Source organism: Erythrolamprus reginae, chromosome 1 (assembly GCF_031021105.1).
Source record: "Erythrolamprus reginae isolate rEryReg1 chromosome 1, rEryReg1.hap1, whole genome shotgun sequence".
NCBI lineage: Eukaryota > Metazoa > Chordata > Lepidosauria > Squamata > Dipsadidae > Erythrolamprus > Erythrolamprus reginae.
Genome location: NC_091950.1, coordinates 376,737,164 through 376,752,480, shown reverse-complemented (window position 1 = coordinate 376,752,480; position 15,317 = coordinate 376,737,164). Strand labels below are relative to the sequence as shown.

Sequence of the window (15,317 nt, the reverse complement as noted above, 5' to 3'; positions counted from 1 at the left end):
ATATTAGAATCTGTATACAGTGATCCCCCGAGTTTCGCGCTCTCGATCATTGCTAATTGCTATATCGCGATTTTTCCACCCGGAAGTAAAAACACCATCTGCGCATGCGCGCCCCTTTTTTCTATGGCCACGCATGCGTAGATGGTGGAGTTTGCGTTCCCCGGGCAGATCAGCTGCTGGGCGGCTTCCCTGGGTCTTCCCCCTCTTGCTGGCGGGAGGGCGAGCGGCGGGCATCAGCGAGGAGCCGGGGTTTCCCCTTTGCGTGGGCGGCCAGTAAGACCCCAGCGCCGCTTCCCAGCTGAGTCCCGAAGCCAAACGCGGAAGTTCACCTTTGCCGTCTGGCTTCAGGACTCAGCTGGGAAGCGGCGCGAGCAAAGGGCGTGGGCGGGCGAAGGGTGGGCAAGCGGCAGCGAGGAGTTTGCGTGGGCGGTGGGGAAACCCCAGCGCCGCTTCCCAGCTGAGTCCCGAAGCCAAACGCGGAAGTTCGCCTTTGCCGTCTGGCTTCAGGACTCAGCTGCTGCAAGCGAGCAGCCGGGCGGGCGGGCGAACGGGCAAGCGGCAAGCGATCTTGGGGTTTCCCCGTTGCCTGGGCAACGGGGAAACCCCATCTTCGGCTCCTCGCTGCTGCCGCGCTGCGGAGCAGATCAGCTGTTGGGCGGCCGAAGGGGTCTTCCCCGCCGCCCACACGCAAACTCCACCATCTGCGCATGTGCGGCCATGGAAAACAGGACGCGCATGCGCAGATGGTGTTTTTACTTCCGTGCCGCTACATCGCGAGTTTACGATTATCGCAAGGGGTCTTGGAACGGAACCCTCGCGATAATCGGGGGATCACTGTATTATCTAAATATAGAATCTATATATTATAGATGGTATGTAGGAAAATCTGTGTTCAAAAGCAATATTGTCAAAACCTGAACTTTGATTAGTGCTGTGCGGTTACTTACCCTACTGGTTCACAAAGCAGGAAAAGTGTTGCATGTTTGAATGCTTTTCTGTGCAACAATGACCTACCATATTTGAACTGGAACCAAGGAAAAACAAAACTAACATCTCCGTATTTGACTTGCTGCAGGTAATCCTTACTTAACAATCAAAATTTGGCCCAGAATCATTAAGTTGTTGTGGTTGTTCAGTGGGTCACCATATGACCTGATTTGATTTTATGACAATATTGTAAAACAGGTCACTGCTTTGTTGTTGAACCACTTGGGTGCCGAAAGAGCATACGTGTGCTCTATTGCACATACGCGAGTGCCCACACCCATAATTCAATGCCTGGGGAGGGCAAAAACAGCTTCCACCACCACCCGGAGGCCCTCTGGAGGCCAGAAATGGCCGGTTTCCAAACTTCTGTGGGTCTAGTAGGCTCATGTTTTGCCCTCCCCTAGCTCCAAAGGCTTTCCTGGAGCCGGGGGGGGGGAGATAAAACACCCTCCCCCACCCCACCCCAGAGGCTCTCTGAAAGTCAAAAACTAGCATCTGTGCAAACCAAAAACTAGCTGGCCAGCACACATTCCACTTGGAGCAGAGCTAGGATAACGGCTCGCGTGCTAGCAGATATGTCTCCGCGTGCCACCTCTGGCATCCGTGCCATAGGTTTGCCATCACTGCACTAGGTTTTTAAGCAAATCCAGCATATTTAATGGGATTTTTTAATGTTTTCAACTAGAAATCATATTCACATGACTATGGACACTAACCGGTCATAAATGTGAGACAATTGCCAGGCACCCAAAGTGCAATTAGCTGACTTGAGGGTGGTATGGCAGCTGTAACTTTGACGACATATCATAAGGAACTTTTGTTTTAGTCTGTTGTAAGTTTGAATAGTTAATTATGGACTATGTGTACTTTTGCACAATTAGAAAGCATTTGCAATGAAAAATTAAATAAATGATTCAAGTCTACAGTTCACGTGATTCACTAATAACTGACACAGTCCCAAGAATTCGCACATGCTGCAATTCTGTAGCCTTAATGGATGCAGAATGCCATTCCTTAACAAGCCCAGTTTTCAGTCAATCAAAAAAACAGATCAAGGTTTATCTCATGGTTGTGAATCTACATATAACTTGGCTGGGGAGATTTCAGAAGTGACAAGTTGAAGCTGGTAAGGTTTGCATTGCACAGAGAAAGAACTATAGTTTAGTTTTATCAAACTCATTTTTTCTCACCATTAACAGTAGGCCTAATTGTACACCTTGAAAGAAAATGGACATAGATTCAAACTGTTTAATTTTTAAGACTTGGAATTCAACCTTCTTGGATATGATATTTTACACGTGGTCAAGAATCTTACTACCATGGCTTAGCTGTTCTGAACATAAGACATAATAACCCAAGCCCTTACCTTGATCATCAAGGTAAGCTTCTTCCTTAGACTAGAGTCTTCCTCTTGAAGGTACCTGAAATCTGCTTCTAACTTGGTTCTCTGATGATGCATTTGTTGCATAAGCAATTCCTGTTCCATCTTGACATCAGACTTTATTGCCATTAGCTTTCCTTTGAAATCTCGTTCAAGAGCTCTGTAATATAGGAACACAACAGCTGAGATTTGTAAGCCTGTTTAATTATCTCATTTAAGTATTAAATTGAAATATATTTTGCAAAAAAACTTATCACACTTTGAAATAAAACAATAATTTTATTTATCAGTCATAGCCTACCCTCCCTTTGTCACCATATGTTGAATATAATAGAATAGAATCATAGAGTTGAAAGGGACCTCCAGGGTCATCAGGTCCAACCCCCTGCTCAATGCAGGATTCATTAAACCATCCCAGAAAGATGACTGTCCAGTCTCTGTTTGAAGACCTCCAGTGAAGGCGAGCCCACCACCTCCTGTGGCAAACAGTTCCACTGGTTTATCACCCTTACTGTTAGAAAGTTTTTTCTGATATCTAATCTAAATCTACTCCCTTGCAGTTTCATTCCATTATTTCTAGTCCTTCCATGTCCTAATGAGAACAATGCGGATCCCTCTGCTCTGTGACAGCCCTTCAGATATTAGAAACAGTTCGAGTGAAGAAATGCCTATAGATCAGGGTTTTTAAAAATGACAATACAGTGATCCCCCGCTCGTTGCGAGGGTTCCGTTCCAGGACCCCCCGCAACGAGCGGGTTTTCGCGAAGTAGCGCTGCGGAAGTAAAAACACCATCTGCGCATGTGCAGATGGTGTTTTTACTCCCACAGCGCTAGCGAGGAGCCGAAGATTGGGGGCGGCGCGGCTGTTTGCCGCCGGCATGGAGGGCTTCCTAGCAGCCCCCCAAACCCGGGTTGGGGGTCCGGGGGGCGCTGGCTCTCAGCGCTTTCGAGCTGAGTCCGGGAGCGAATTCGCTTCCGGACTCAGCTCAAAAGCGCCGATAGCCAGCGCCAAGGAACGGCTTGTCCACGCTGGCTCTCGGCGCTTTCGAGCTGAGTCCGGGAGCGAATTCGCTTCCGGACTCAGCTCAAAAGCGCCGATAGCCAGCGCCAAGGAACGGCTTGTCCACGCTGGCTCTCGGCGCTTTCGAGCTGAGTCCGGGAGCGAATTCGCTTCCGGACTCAGCTCAAAAGCGCTGATAGCCAGCGCCAAGGAACGGCTTGTCCACGCTGGCTCTCGGCGCTTTCGAGCTGAGTCCGGGAGCGAATTCGCTTCCGGACTCAGCTCAAAAGCGCCGATAGCCAGCGCCAAGGAACGGCTTGTCCACGCTGTCTCTCGGCGCTTTCGAGCTGAGTCCGGGAGCGAATTCGCTTCCGGACTCAGCTCAAAAGCGCCGATAGCCAGCGCCAAGGAACGGCTTGTCCACGCTGGCTCTCGGCGCTTTCGAGCTGAGTCCGGGAGCGAATTCGCTTCCGGACTCAGCTCAAAAGCGCTGATAGCCAGCGCCAACGAACGGCTTGTCCACGCTGGCTCTCGGCGCTTTCGAGCTGAGTCCGGGAGCGAATTCGCTTCCGGACTCAGCTCAAAAGCGCCGATAGCCAGCGCCAAGGAACGGCTTGTCCACGCTGGCTCTCGGCGCTTTCGAGCTGAGTCCGGGAGCGAATTCGCTTCCGGACTCAGCTCAAAAGCGCCGATAGCCAGCGCCAAGGAACGGCTTGTCCACGCTGTCTCTCGGCGCTTTCGAGCTGAGTCCGGGAGCGAATTCGCTTCCGGACTCAGCTCAAAAGCGCCGATAGCCAGCGCCAAGGAACGGCTTGTCCACGCTGGCTCTCGGCGCTTTCGAGCTGAGTCCGGGAGCGAATTCGCTTCCGGACTCAGCTCAAAAGCGCTGATAGCCAGCGCCAACGAACGGCTTGTCCACGCTGGCTCTCGGCGCTTTCGAGCTGAGTCCGGGAGCGAATTCGCTTCCGGACTCAGCTCAAAAGCGCCGATAGCCAGCGCCAAGGAACGGCTTGTCCACGCTGGCTCTCGGCGCTTTCGAGCTGAGTCCGGGAGCGAATTCGCTTCCGGACTCAGCTCAAAAGCGCCGATAGCCAGCGCCAAGGAACGGCTTGTCCACGCTGTCTCTCGGCGCTTTCGAGCTGAGTCCGGGAGCGAATTCGCTTCCGGACTCAGCTCAAAAGCGCCGATAGCCAGCGCCAAGGAACGGCTTGTCCACGCTGTCTCTCGGCGCTTTCGAGCTGAGTCCGGGAGCGAATTCGCTTCCGGACTCAGCTCAAAAGCGCCGATAGCCAGCGCCAAGGAACGGCTTGTCCACGCTGTCTCTCGGCGCTTTCGAGCTGAGTCCGGGAGCGAATTCGCTTCCGGACTCAGCTCAAAAGCGCCGATAGCCAGCGCCAAGGAACGGCTTGTCCACGCTGGCTCTCGGCGCTTTCGAGCTGAGTCCGGGAGCGAATTCGCTTCCGGACTCAGCTCAAAAGCGCCGATAGCCAGCGCCAAGGAACGGCTTGTCCACGCTGGCTCTCGGCGCTTTCGAGCTGAGTCCTGGAGCGAATTCGCTTCAGGACTCAGCTCGAAAGCGGCGAGAATGAACGGCGTGGGCGGGCGAAGGGCGGGCGGCAGCGAGGAGTTTGCGTGGGCGGTGGGGAAACTCCTCGCTGACGCCAGCAAGAGGGGGAAAACCCAGGGAAGCCGCCCAGCAGCTGATCTCCCGGTTGCCATCTACGCATGCGTGCCCATAGAAAAAACGGGCACGCATGCGTAGATGGTATTTTGACTTCCGGGTTGAAAAATCGCGAAGTACCCTGTTCGCAATGGTTGGGGACGCAATAAACGGGGGATCACTGTACTTTGTAAAATTAGGGAAACAAGAACTAGCATTTTGGGATAATTAGATCAAATTCTGTTGGTATCATTGATTTATTTTGCAATTTGTCATTATGTGATTTAATGAATCCTATAGGTTTTACGAATTAGACATCTTACAAAATATTTATCCATTTATATTTATACTTTTTCACACTGTATAAATAATTAAGTACTTTATGAAACAGTTTAAGCAGGAATAAAATATAATTTAATTCAAATTAATTAACAATGACAATTAATATTAGATTTCAGAGAAAAGAATTAAGATACCCCAAATACTGTTTAGAAAGAGGATCTGTATGGAAGAAAGACTGCCTTGACAGAAATACCACCAAACCAACTGAACAATTGTACCATTGTCATTTTTGTTGCGGCTGTCTATAATAAGAATTTTTTGTATTTTTTGGTATAAGTTTATATAGTGTAATAACTATTTTTTCCCAATGACAATAATCACCTGAGTTTACTCTCATTGTGATACTCCAGAGCATTATGGTTATCATCTACTTCCTTAAAAAGCTGGCAATTCCTCTTTCTAGTCTTTTCCAGCTCAGCTCTTGTTTTGTTTCTCTCAATGGAAATCCGTTCCACTTGTGCTCTAAAATGAAAGAAAATGTGTTACAACCCCTCCAAACTCTAGTTGTGTTGATCCTGTTAAGGTATCATAGCATTGCAGACATTATATAAGTATAAATCTAATATATATAATCTCTCTCTGCAACTGGTGACATGTGAAACTATTTAGCTCACTGCTCACAGTCACTCATGCCCTCATCACCTCGAGGTTCGACTACTGTAATGCTCTCTACATGGGGCTACCTTTGAAAAGTGTTCCGAAACTTCAGATTGTGTAGAATGCAGCTGCGAGAGCAATCATGGGCTTCCCAAGGTATGCCCATGTTACACCAACACTCCGCAGTCTGCATTGGTTGCCGATCAATTTCCAGTCACAATTCAAAGTGTTGGTTATGACCTATAAAGCCCTTCATGGCATCGGACCAGAATATCTCCGGGACCGCCTTCTGCCGCACGAATCCCAGCGACCGGTTAGGTCTCACAGAGTTGGCCTTCTCCGGGTCCCGTCCACTAAACAATGTCATTTGGCGGGACCCAGGGGAAGAGCCTTCTCTGTGGCGGCCCCCACCCTCTGGAACCAGCTCCCCCCCGGAGATCAGAACTGCCCCCACCCTCCTTGCCTTTCGTAAAGTTCTTAAGACCCATCTTTGCCGTCAGGCATGGGGGAACTGAGACATCTCCCCCGGGCCTATACAGTTTATACATGGTATGTTTGTGTGTATGCTTGCTTTTAATAATGGGTTTTTTAGTGTTTTCTAAATTATTAGATTTGTTCTTACATTGTCTTTTTCTGTTTGGTTTTTATATATTAAGGGGTTTTAATTTGCTTTTAGTATTGGATTTTATTGTATATTGTTCATGATTGTTGTGAGCCGCCCCGAGTTTTTGGAGAGGGGCGGCATATAAATCCAATAAAACTTGAAACTTGAAACTTGAAACTATTGTTATGAGCTGCCCCGAGTCTACAGAGAGGGGCGGCATACAAATCTAATAAATAATAATAATAATAATCTCATGTAATACCACGACGCATTTGTGCATACAGATCTGGTCTTGATGTTAACAACAATTAGATGAATAGGCACTTCACAATTATGACTCTGAAATTTCTACATACATACTAGGACACAGTGGTGAAATCCTTTTATTACCGGTTCTGTAGGTGTGGCTTGGTGGGTGTGACAGAGGAATATCCTGCAAAATCTCCACTCTTTCCCCACTCTTGGGGAAGGATATTGCAAAATCTCCATTCCAAGCCCACTCTGGGGCCTGCCAGAGGTGGTATTTGCCGGTTCTCTGAACTACTCAAAATTTCTACTACTGGTTCTCCAGAGCCTGTCAGAATCAGGGGTGGGTTCTTCCCAGCTCAGACTGGTTTGCCCAAACCCGTAGCGACCCACTGGTGACATCATAATGACATCAACGATGGCACCGCCATCTTTTTATTTTTATTTATTTATTTTGATCTTTTAAAACAAATTCTTTCTAAGCATGCACAGAAATTGAGTTCCGGCACTATACATGTGGTCGCCATCTTTTTTTTTGGCTTTTTCCCCTCAGATTTTTCATCACTACGCACCACAGAAAGGAGGGTTGAGAAACACCCCCACCCCATCACTTTATTCACTGGAACTGTCCTTCTGCTTTCCCCAGTTGCTTCCCTGATTTCTGTACTACAAAAAAAACATTGAAAAATCCGAACAACTGGCCCTTTTTGCAGGAGGTTATCCCAACAGGAAAGAAAGGGAAGGGACTGACGACATAAATACAGTGGTACCTCATCATTCGTAAGATGAAACAATGTTTCCCATAGGAATCAATGTAAAAGTAAATAAGTAAATAATGCGTGCAAATCCTTCAGGAAAATCCCAAACTTTAGAAGGGAGGCGAACAGAGGGCAGGGAGGAGCAGCTAAAGGGGGCGGGTGGAAGAAGCAAGGCTAGGCTAAAGGGTGAGTGGGAAGGAAGAAAGGCAAGGGGGGCGCCCCTCCCTTTTCTTTCTTAAAAAGACACCGTTTCAGTGCCTTTCAAGCATGCAAAATCTTTACTCCTCCAAGCTGCCCCTCCCTTTTCTTTCTTCAAAAAAGGGGGGGGAAAGAAACCCCTTCATCCCAGCAGCAGCTGCTTGGGTTCGTAAGATGAAAATAGTTCGGAAGAAGAGGCAAAAAAATCTTAAACACCGGGTTCGTATCTTGAAAAGTTCGTTAGAAGAAACATTTGTAAGATGAGGTACCACTGTACACCAAATCAGTATGAGAAAACTTCCCAGTTCTCAACAAAGCCAAGGTGGGCAGGCAAGCAGTGGAACAAAGTTATTTTATTTATTTAGCTATGCTGGCTGGGGAATTCTGGGAGTTGAAGTCCACAAGTCTTAAAATAGAGATGCGCACCAGTAGCAAAGGTAACTGGAATCCACCCCTGGCCACGCCCACAAAATAAGCCACGCCCACAGAACCAGTAGGAAAAAAAACATACTCCTGATCACAACCTGCTGGGTTTCACCCCTGCTACAACACCATTGGTCTCAAAAGCTGAAGCAAAAGCTACTTACTGTAGATGATGAAGTTCGTGCTTGTAAGAGGCAACAGCTGCCTGTTGAAGTCCATTCTTGGAAGCAATTAATTCATCATCAAGGATCATAGAAAGCTCTAGAAGGTTCACTCGCTCCTCCACATTACAATCAAGACTCTATAAAAAACAATAAAATCTGAAAAATCAAGAGAAACTAAATCCTAAGAGCTGGCCTTTAAACTATTATTAATACAGCATTAGAATGCTGGCCTTAAATAAATATTAAAGGGTTTACAGTCACTGGGCTATTTAGTTAAAGGATTGGATTAAAGGTTCAAGGCAGAACGGATGAACTATTTAGGAGCAGGAAAGATATCAAACAAGATTAAAGGCTAGCAAGAAGTGCAAACTGTGAAAGCTGCAGATTTCCATATTTGACATAAAAGATAAGATGATTAAAGACATCATAATGATTGTGATAAGAAAGTGACGGCAAATGGGTTAAACAAATCAGCTTGTATGAACATGAGCAGAGAAGGGATTACAGGTAGTCCTTGATTTATAATAGTTCATTTAGTGACCATTCGAAGTTACAATGGCACTGAAAAAATCAAAATTCAGGTGCTTGGCAATTGACACATACCAGTATTTTCACCAGTATTTGTTCCTGAGTCATGTAATCCCCTTTTGCAAATTTCTGACCAGCAAAGTCAATGGGGAAGCCATTATGATTTTACTAACAATGATTCACTCAACTTGCCATAACAATTATGGAAAGAAAGGTGGTAAAATGGGGCAAATTTAACTTAGCAACAGAAATTTTGGGCTCAATTGTGGTCATAAGTTGAAGACTGCCTACATTTCCCTGGAATTTCTGGAGGTCCCAAAATTAAATGATTTTCATACTAGTTTACCTTGCATAAAACCCTGTCTTAATTTATATATAGGTAGTCCTCAGTTAATTAAGACTTGTTCAGTGACCAATTGAAATTACAACACTGCTGAACACGTGGCATTTATAACCAGTCCTCAAAGTTCTGGCTAGCCTAGCACCACTGTGGAATATCAGGGGTAAAATTCTCCCAGTTTACTTGTGCCTGTCGGTCGTCAGAGAACCAGTAGCAAAAGCAGCGCGAGGCTCCGCTCACCCGCCTGGACGCTGCTTTTGGGGTTTTTTTACCCTCTGCGCATGCACAGAACACTTTATACATGTGCAGAGGATATAAGAATCCAAATAGCAGCATTTGGGCAGGTGGGCAGAGCCTCGTGCTACCTTCGCGAACGGCTCTCTGACAACCGACAGACACAAGCGAACTGGGAACATTTCACCCCTGGGACATTTTTTTTTCATACGCTTTAGTACAATGCCAAATATCTTCTATTTCCAGTACGACAAAATGCAGTATTTTTTTAGTAACTCTTGAAGAGAAGGATTTAGGGGTAGTGATTTCTGACAGTCTCAAAATGGGTGAGCAGTGTGGTTGGGCAGTAGGAAAAGCAAGTAGGATGCTTGGCTGCATAGCTAGAGGTATAACAAGCAGGAAGAGGGAGATTGTGATCCCCTTATATAGAGTGCTGGTGAGACCACATTTGGAATACTGTGTTCAGTTCTGGAGACCTCACCTACAAAAAGATATTGACAAAATTGAACGGGTCCAAAGACGGGGCTACAAGAATGGTGGAAGGTCTTAAGCATAAAACGTATCAGGAAAGACTTAATGAACTCAATCTGTATAGTCTGGAGGACAGAAGGAAAAGGGGGGACATGATCGAAACATTTAATATGTTAAAGGGTTAAATAAGGTTCAGGAGGGAAGTGTTTTTAATAGGAAAGTGAACACAAGAACAAGGGGACACTATCTGAAGTTAGTTGGGGGAAAGATCAAAAGCAACGTGAGAAAATATTATTTCACTGAAATTGTAATAGATCCTTGGAACAAACTTCCAGCAGACGTGGTTGGTAAATCCACAGTAACTGAATTTAAACATGCCTGGGATAAACATATATCCTTTGTAAGATAAAATACAGGAAATAGTATAAGAGCAGACTAGATGGACCATGAGGTCTTTTTCTGCCGTCAGTCTTCTATGTTTCTATGTTTCTATGTATAATCCCCCCAAAAAATCATAATACAAAATTATTAATTTCTCTACAAATCTTTTGTCCCTTATTGCAATTTTTAAAAAATCTAATCTTGTCGTCCAGCAATCACAATCATCATGTATTACCTCTCTTCATTAATGTTCCCTCAAATATATACTGACAAATAATATTTCTAACATTCTAATTAAGTGATAGGCCACAGTGCCTCCTATTTCTCTTTATACATTTTACTTAAATCTAAAAACCCCTACATCAAATCACCCCTGGGACATTTGATTGTGATCTGGGAACTTGGCAATTGGCCCGGATGTCCTGCAGTCACGAGATCATCATTTGCGATCTTCCCTGCCAGCTTCCCTCAAGCAAAATCAAGGGACATTTGCAAGTTCATTGATCAGACTGAGTGTCCTTTGTCCAGGCAATGGCAGATACACTCAGTCTCGATCATATTTCCATCTGTTTTCCTTATCAAGATATTAAATCCCTTATTATAAAAAACATCATGCTAGGAATTCCCAAGAAAACCACCGAGGAAGAGCTACAGGTACCTTAAAAATCTCTTTGCAGTTTTCAACCCCTTCCCAGGCCCAGATGGAGACAACTTGCTCCACACTTGCAAAACCACTGCCATCGTTAATGCTGGAGAAAAGATCCAAAGCCACTGAGTTAGATAAAAGAGATGGAGTTGTAGTTCCTTGTCCATTGTCTTTCAAAATCTGCATGATGGAGGAATAAAACACCATTGAAGAGGAAAAGTAAGTGAGTCAGTCAGGGAACAAACATTTAGGAAAGAACATGTACCGTAGTTAGTTACCAGTACATCAGAAAATCCTAAACTCATTATATTAGCTACAACAACTGGTTGACTTCGTCCAGAATGAGGAACAGGCTGTGCCTGTTAAGTGCTTGATGAAAGATAACCTGTGAGTTCCAGGTTCATTGGAGAGATTAGGAACTTGGAGAAAAAACATATGAAAGAAAGCTAATGGCAGTTCTGTATAATTGCCAAGAAAGTTGCAAAAATATCACTAGGAGTCAAGCCTAATTTGAAAGAGTTTTTATTTTTTTAAAATAGTTTGTAGAAACCCACTTGGACTTAGTAAGCACTGTTTATTTATTTGCTTATTAAATTTATATGCTGCCAAACTCCTGAAGGACTCTAGGTGGTTTACAGCAGAAATCAACATCAAAAACAGTTTTTTAAAAAATTTAAAACCCAATTAATAAAATCATACATCTCTTTTGTGGCCGGATCCAGGAAGACCAGTAGCATAGGGGCAGGTTGGATCTCACGAGGTAGATCCTGTTATCATGTGTGAGAGTGGTTAGGTGTTCTCCCAACTCAGCTTTGGAAATCTGCTTTTTCAAAGCAGAACACATAATCTGGATATAGATTTAGTTTAATTTAGTTTAGTTCAGTTTAGATTTCCTGTGGGAGGTATTCAGCCACACACTTGGACAAAGGGCTAATGAGGCCACCATAGTGGAGAAGACCAACAAATAAGCTATACAGTGTTCCCTCACTTTTCGCGGGGGATGCGTTCCATTCCGAGACTGCCCGCGAAAGTTGAATTTCCGCGAAGTAGAGATGCGGAAGTAAATACACTATTTTTGGCTATGAACAGTATCACAAGCCTTCCCTTAACACATTAAACCCCTAAATTGCAATTTTCCATTCCCTTAGCAACCATTCAGATTATTACTCACCATGTTTATCTATTAAAGTTTATTAAAAAAAAATTTTATTAAAGGCAGACAAAAGTTTGGCGATGACATATGACGTCATCACGTGGGAAAAACCATGGTACAGTATAGGGAAAAAAACCTGCAAGTATTTTTTAATTAATATTTTTGAAAAACCGTGGTATAGACTTTCCGCGAAGTGCGAAAATCGAGGGAACACTGTAGTACATTTAATGACATACAGATCAGCTTCTGCATCTATTAAATAAAATAAGTTAAAAAAAAGTCCAGTCATTTTATTACATTGACCAAAGCTTCTCCTGCAGGTTACTGGACCCAAGCCACATACATTGGATCGCACCCAAACACAAAGCCTTCTCTGACACCGTCATGCTCTATAATTTATACCATTTCTCCTTTCTCCAGGTTGATTACTATTTCTGTATGTGCTTCCATTAGCAATAAAATTTCAAGCTCTGCCTGCCTCTAGGCATAACACTTCGGAAAGTATGAAAAATATGCAAAGATTGAGAAAGACTGTTATAGATCATTATCTGTCTTGATTTTAGCTTAGCCAACCCACCCATTATAATCTACTGTTACACATGAAGCAGGCTTATTCCCACAGACCTTGATTTAAAATATCCTAGTACTGTGTTTGAATCCAACCAATTCAAAACACAGGTTTTCTGCTAGATCTCAGCCCTTATGTCATAAAATCGTAACACCAGCCTGTATGAAAATGCAACAACTAGAAGCCTTTTGAACACTCAAATATTTTCCCTTTGTAACCAAGAATTTTATAAAGAAAATATTGTAACCAAGAATTTTATAAAGAAAATATTTCTCAGAATAATACTGATTACCTGATTAGAGTGTGATCTTTGCCTTTTCAATTTAAGTGGTGTGGAAGAAAAAGGACAAGGAATGCGTATGTGGCTGAATAAGCCATGCTGGAATTCTTTTATGCTTACTCTGCCATCTCCATCACTATCCAATTTGTAAAATAATTCTTCAAGTTCCTATAGAAAAGATAAGGTTTTTAAAGTGTTGTACCACAAGCATTCATTTAATTTAATTTAATTAATTTTGGAACTGAACAGTGCATAAATCAATATTCAGCCAGGTTTAGTTAATGCAATAAGCAGAGTATGGTACTCATAACCTGGATAGAATCTAATATGGCTGAAACACCTAACCATCTCATGCTGCAGCAACTTGGCATATGAGAGTTAAATAGATATCCAGCATTGGTCTACTAGTTTGAAAAATCGAACTTTCCCTGCATGGAATAAAAGAAGGAAAAGTCCTTGTTTTCTTCATTTGCAGAGAAAGACATTGTCTTCCCTCAACTGAAAAAAGGAGTAGTGTATTCTGTCTGCATGTAAGACGGACTAGATGTAAGATTTTCAGAGGGAAAGACCATCCTTCTTCAAAGCCCCATTCCATGACCTCAAACTAGCTTTCTTCTAAAATGCAGACAATCCAGACTAAGGGCTTGAATCAGTTTCCCATTCCAATGTACTCTAGATCAGTGTTTCCCAACCTTGGCAACTTAGAGATATCTGGACTTCAACTCCCAGAATTCCCCAGCCAGCAAATGCTGGCTGGGGAATTCTGGGAGTTGAAGTCCAAATATCTTCAAGTTGCCAAGGTTGGGAAACACTGCTCTAGATTCCAATCCTGAAATTGACTGGATGATCATACACCACTGCTCTTCCTTCCAGCCTTTCCACTCTAGAAGGAAGCTGCGAGAACAAAACACAGGAGGTAAATAGCCGCTTGCAAAAAAGGCAAGATATAAATATAGCATATATAAAGCTTTTTCAGACTGATTTAAAATACTGATGTACTATTGGGAGACAATAATTATAGAGAATATTTTGAATACCTGAGGCCTTGCCAAAATGCTGAATATTCCATAAGTAGCCACCATTTTCACATTCAATCATCAAGTAGACTTTCTGAGAGTAGACTTTCCAAAAGTCGAGTTTAACCCACCTCTTTTTCCATCTCTTTGAGTCCAATGTTCTTACAAACAGAATCCAGCTCTTGTTTGTTGAGGTATCCATTATTTCCAATGCCAAGATCTTCCAAAGTAATCCTAATCTGATTTTCAGTCGTGTTCAAACATGAGGTGGACAATCTTACTCTAGGATTGTCAATGGGGTTATCATCCCATGCACACATCTGACCTACAAAAGATTATTCTTACATTAGCAAGAGCTAATTACTCTGTTGTTCTTATCAAAGACCACTTTTTATATAAATCCTCGACTGGAAATCAAATTAAATTTATATTCTATTCTGAGTTTTTCTCCAAATCCTTAATTTAGCATTTCTATTATCCATGGAAAATATTTTATATAGTATTTTTATATTATATAACATAAATATTAAATATATTATTAATCTTTCCGTTTTAAATCCTATGGGATTGGGCAGCATACAAGTCAAATTAATAATAAATAAATAACATTGTACTTTTCCAGTAATACTCAAAACATCAGAAACAGATTCTTTTATCTCCACTCTGTTCCTGACTCTATTTAATTCTAAATATGGATATAAAAAAATCCACCAAGGCAAGACAGAGTAAACCAAAATCTACACTGAATCAAGGTTTTATTACAAAAATTTCCCTAATCCTTTTTTTTAATGTATAATGAATGCTGGATGGTTGTTAAGGAGTTGGCTTTGCCCACCTTTGGAGAGATGCAGGTGGATGAAGATGAATGGAAGATGGCTGGGATTGAAGAGCTGAATTTGAATCAGAGACGTTTTATCTGCAAGGAATATACTCTGCCTTTCTAGTAGAACTTTACTCTGAGCTCATCTACTGAATCAAATGGCAAACATGGAAATTCAAGAAAAGAAGCAATAAAAAACATTTATTTTATTAAAGTATGGGCTGTGGTTAGGGGATCCTCAATAATAAATGCCATATCATCCGCAAAGGCAAGAGGTTTATATTCCTCCTTCCTAATCCTTGGTCCTCTAATTATTGGATTGTTTCTTATAATTCTCAATAGTGTTTCTAATGCGAAGATATAAATTAGTGGAGCTAATGGGCATCCTTGTCAGACACCTTTTTTGATCGTTATCTTGTCTCTGAGGTCCCTGTTTAAAATAATTTTTGCAGTCTGGTGTGTATAGATATTTTTAATTATTCTGGTAAAATTATTTCCAAAGTCCATCACTTCTAATTGT

At 43.1% G+C, this 15,317-nt stretch overlaps 1 protein-coding gene across 2 annotated transcripts in view; it reads right to left on the bottom strand.

Moving 5' to 3' along the window:
• NINL (ninein like) overlaps nt 1-15,317 on the bottom strand; it is a 49,108-nt gene that overhangs the window by 22,173 nt on the left and 11,618 nt on the right. For both annotated transcript variants that reach the window (XM_070734675.1, XM_070734674.1), the window contains exons 6-11: nt 14,109-14,302; nt 12,974-13,129; nt 10,973-11,140; nt 8,361-8,497; nt 5,692-5,832; nt 2,354-2,528 (exon numbers count right to left, since the gene is read on the bottom strand). In XM_070734675.1, the coding sequence (XP_070590776.1) occupies nt 2,354-2,528; nt 5,692-5,832; nt 8,361-8,497; nt 10,973-11,140; nt 12,974-13,129; nt 14,109-14,302 (971 nt within the window). The remainder of the gene's footprint in view (nt 1-2,353; nt 2,529-5,691; nt 5,833-8,360; nt 8,498-10,972; nt 11,141-12,973; nt 13,130-14,108; nt 14,303-15,317) is intronic.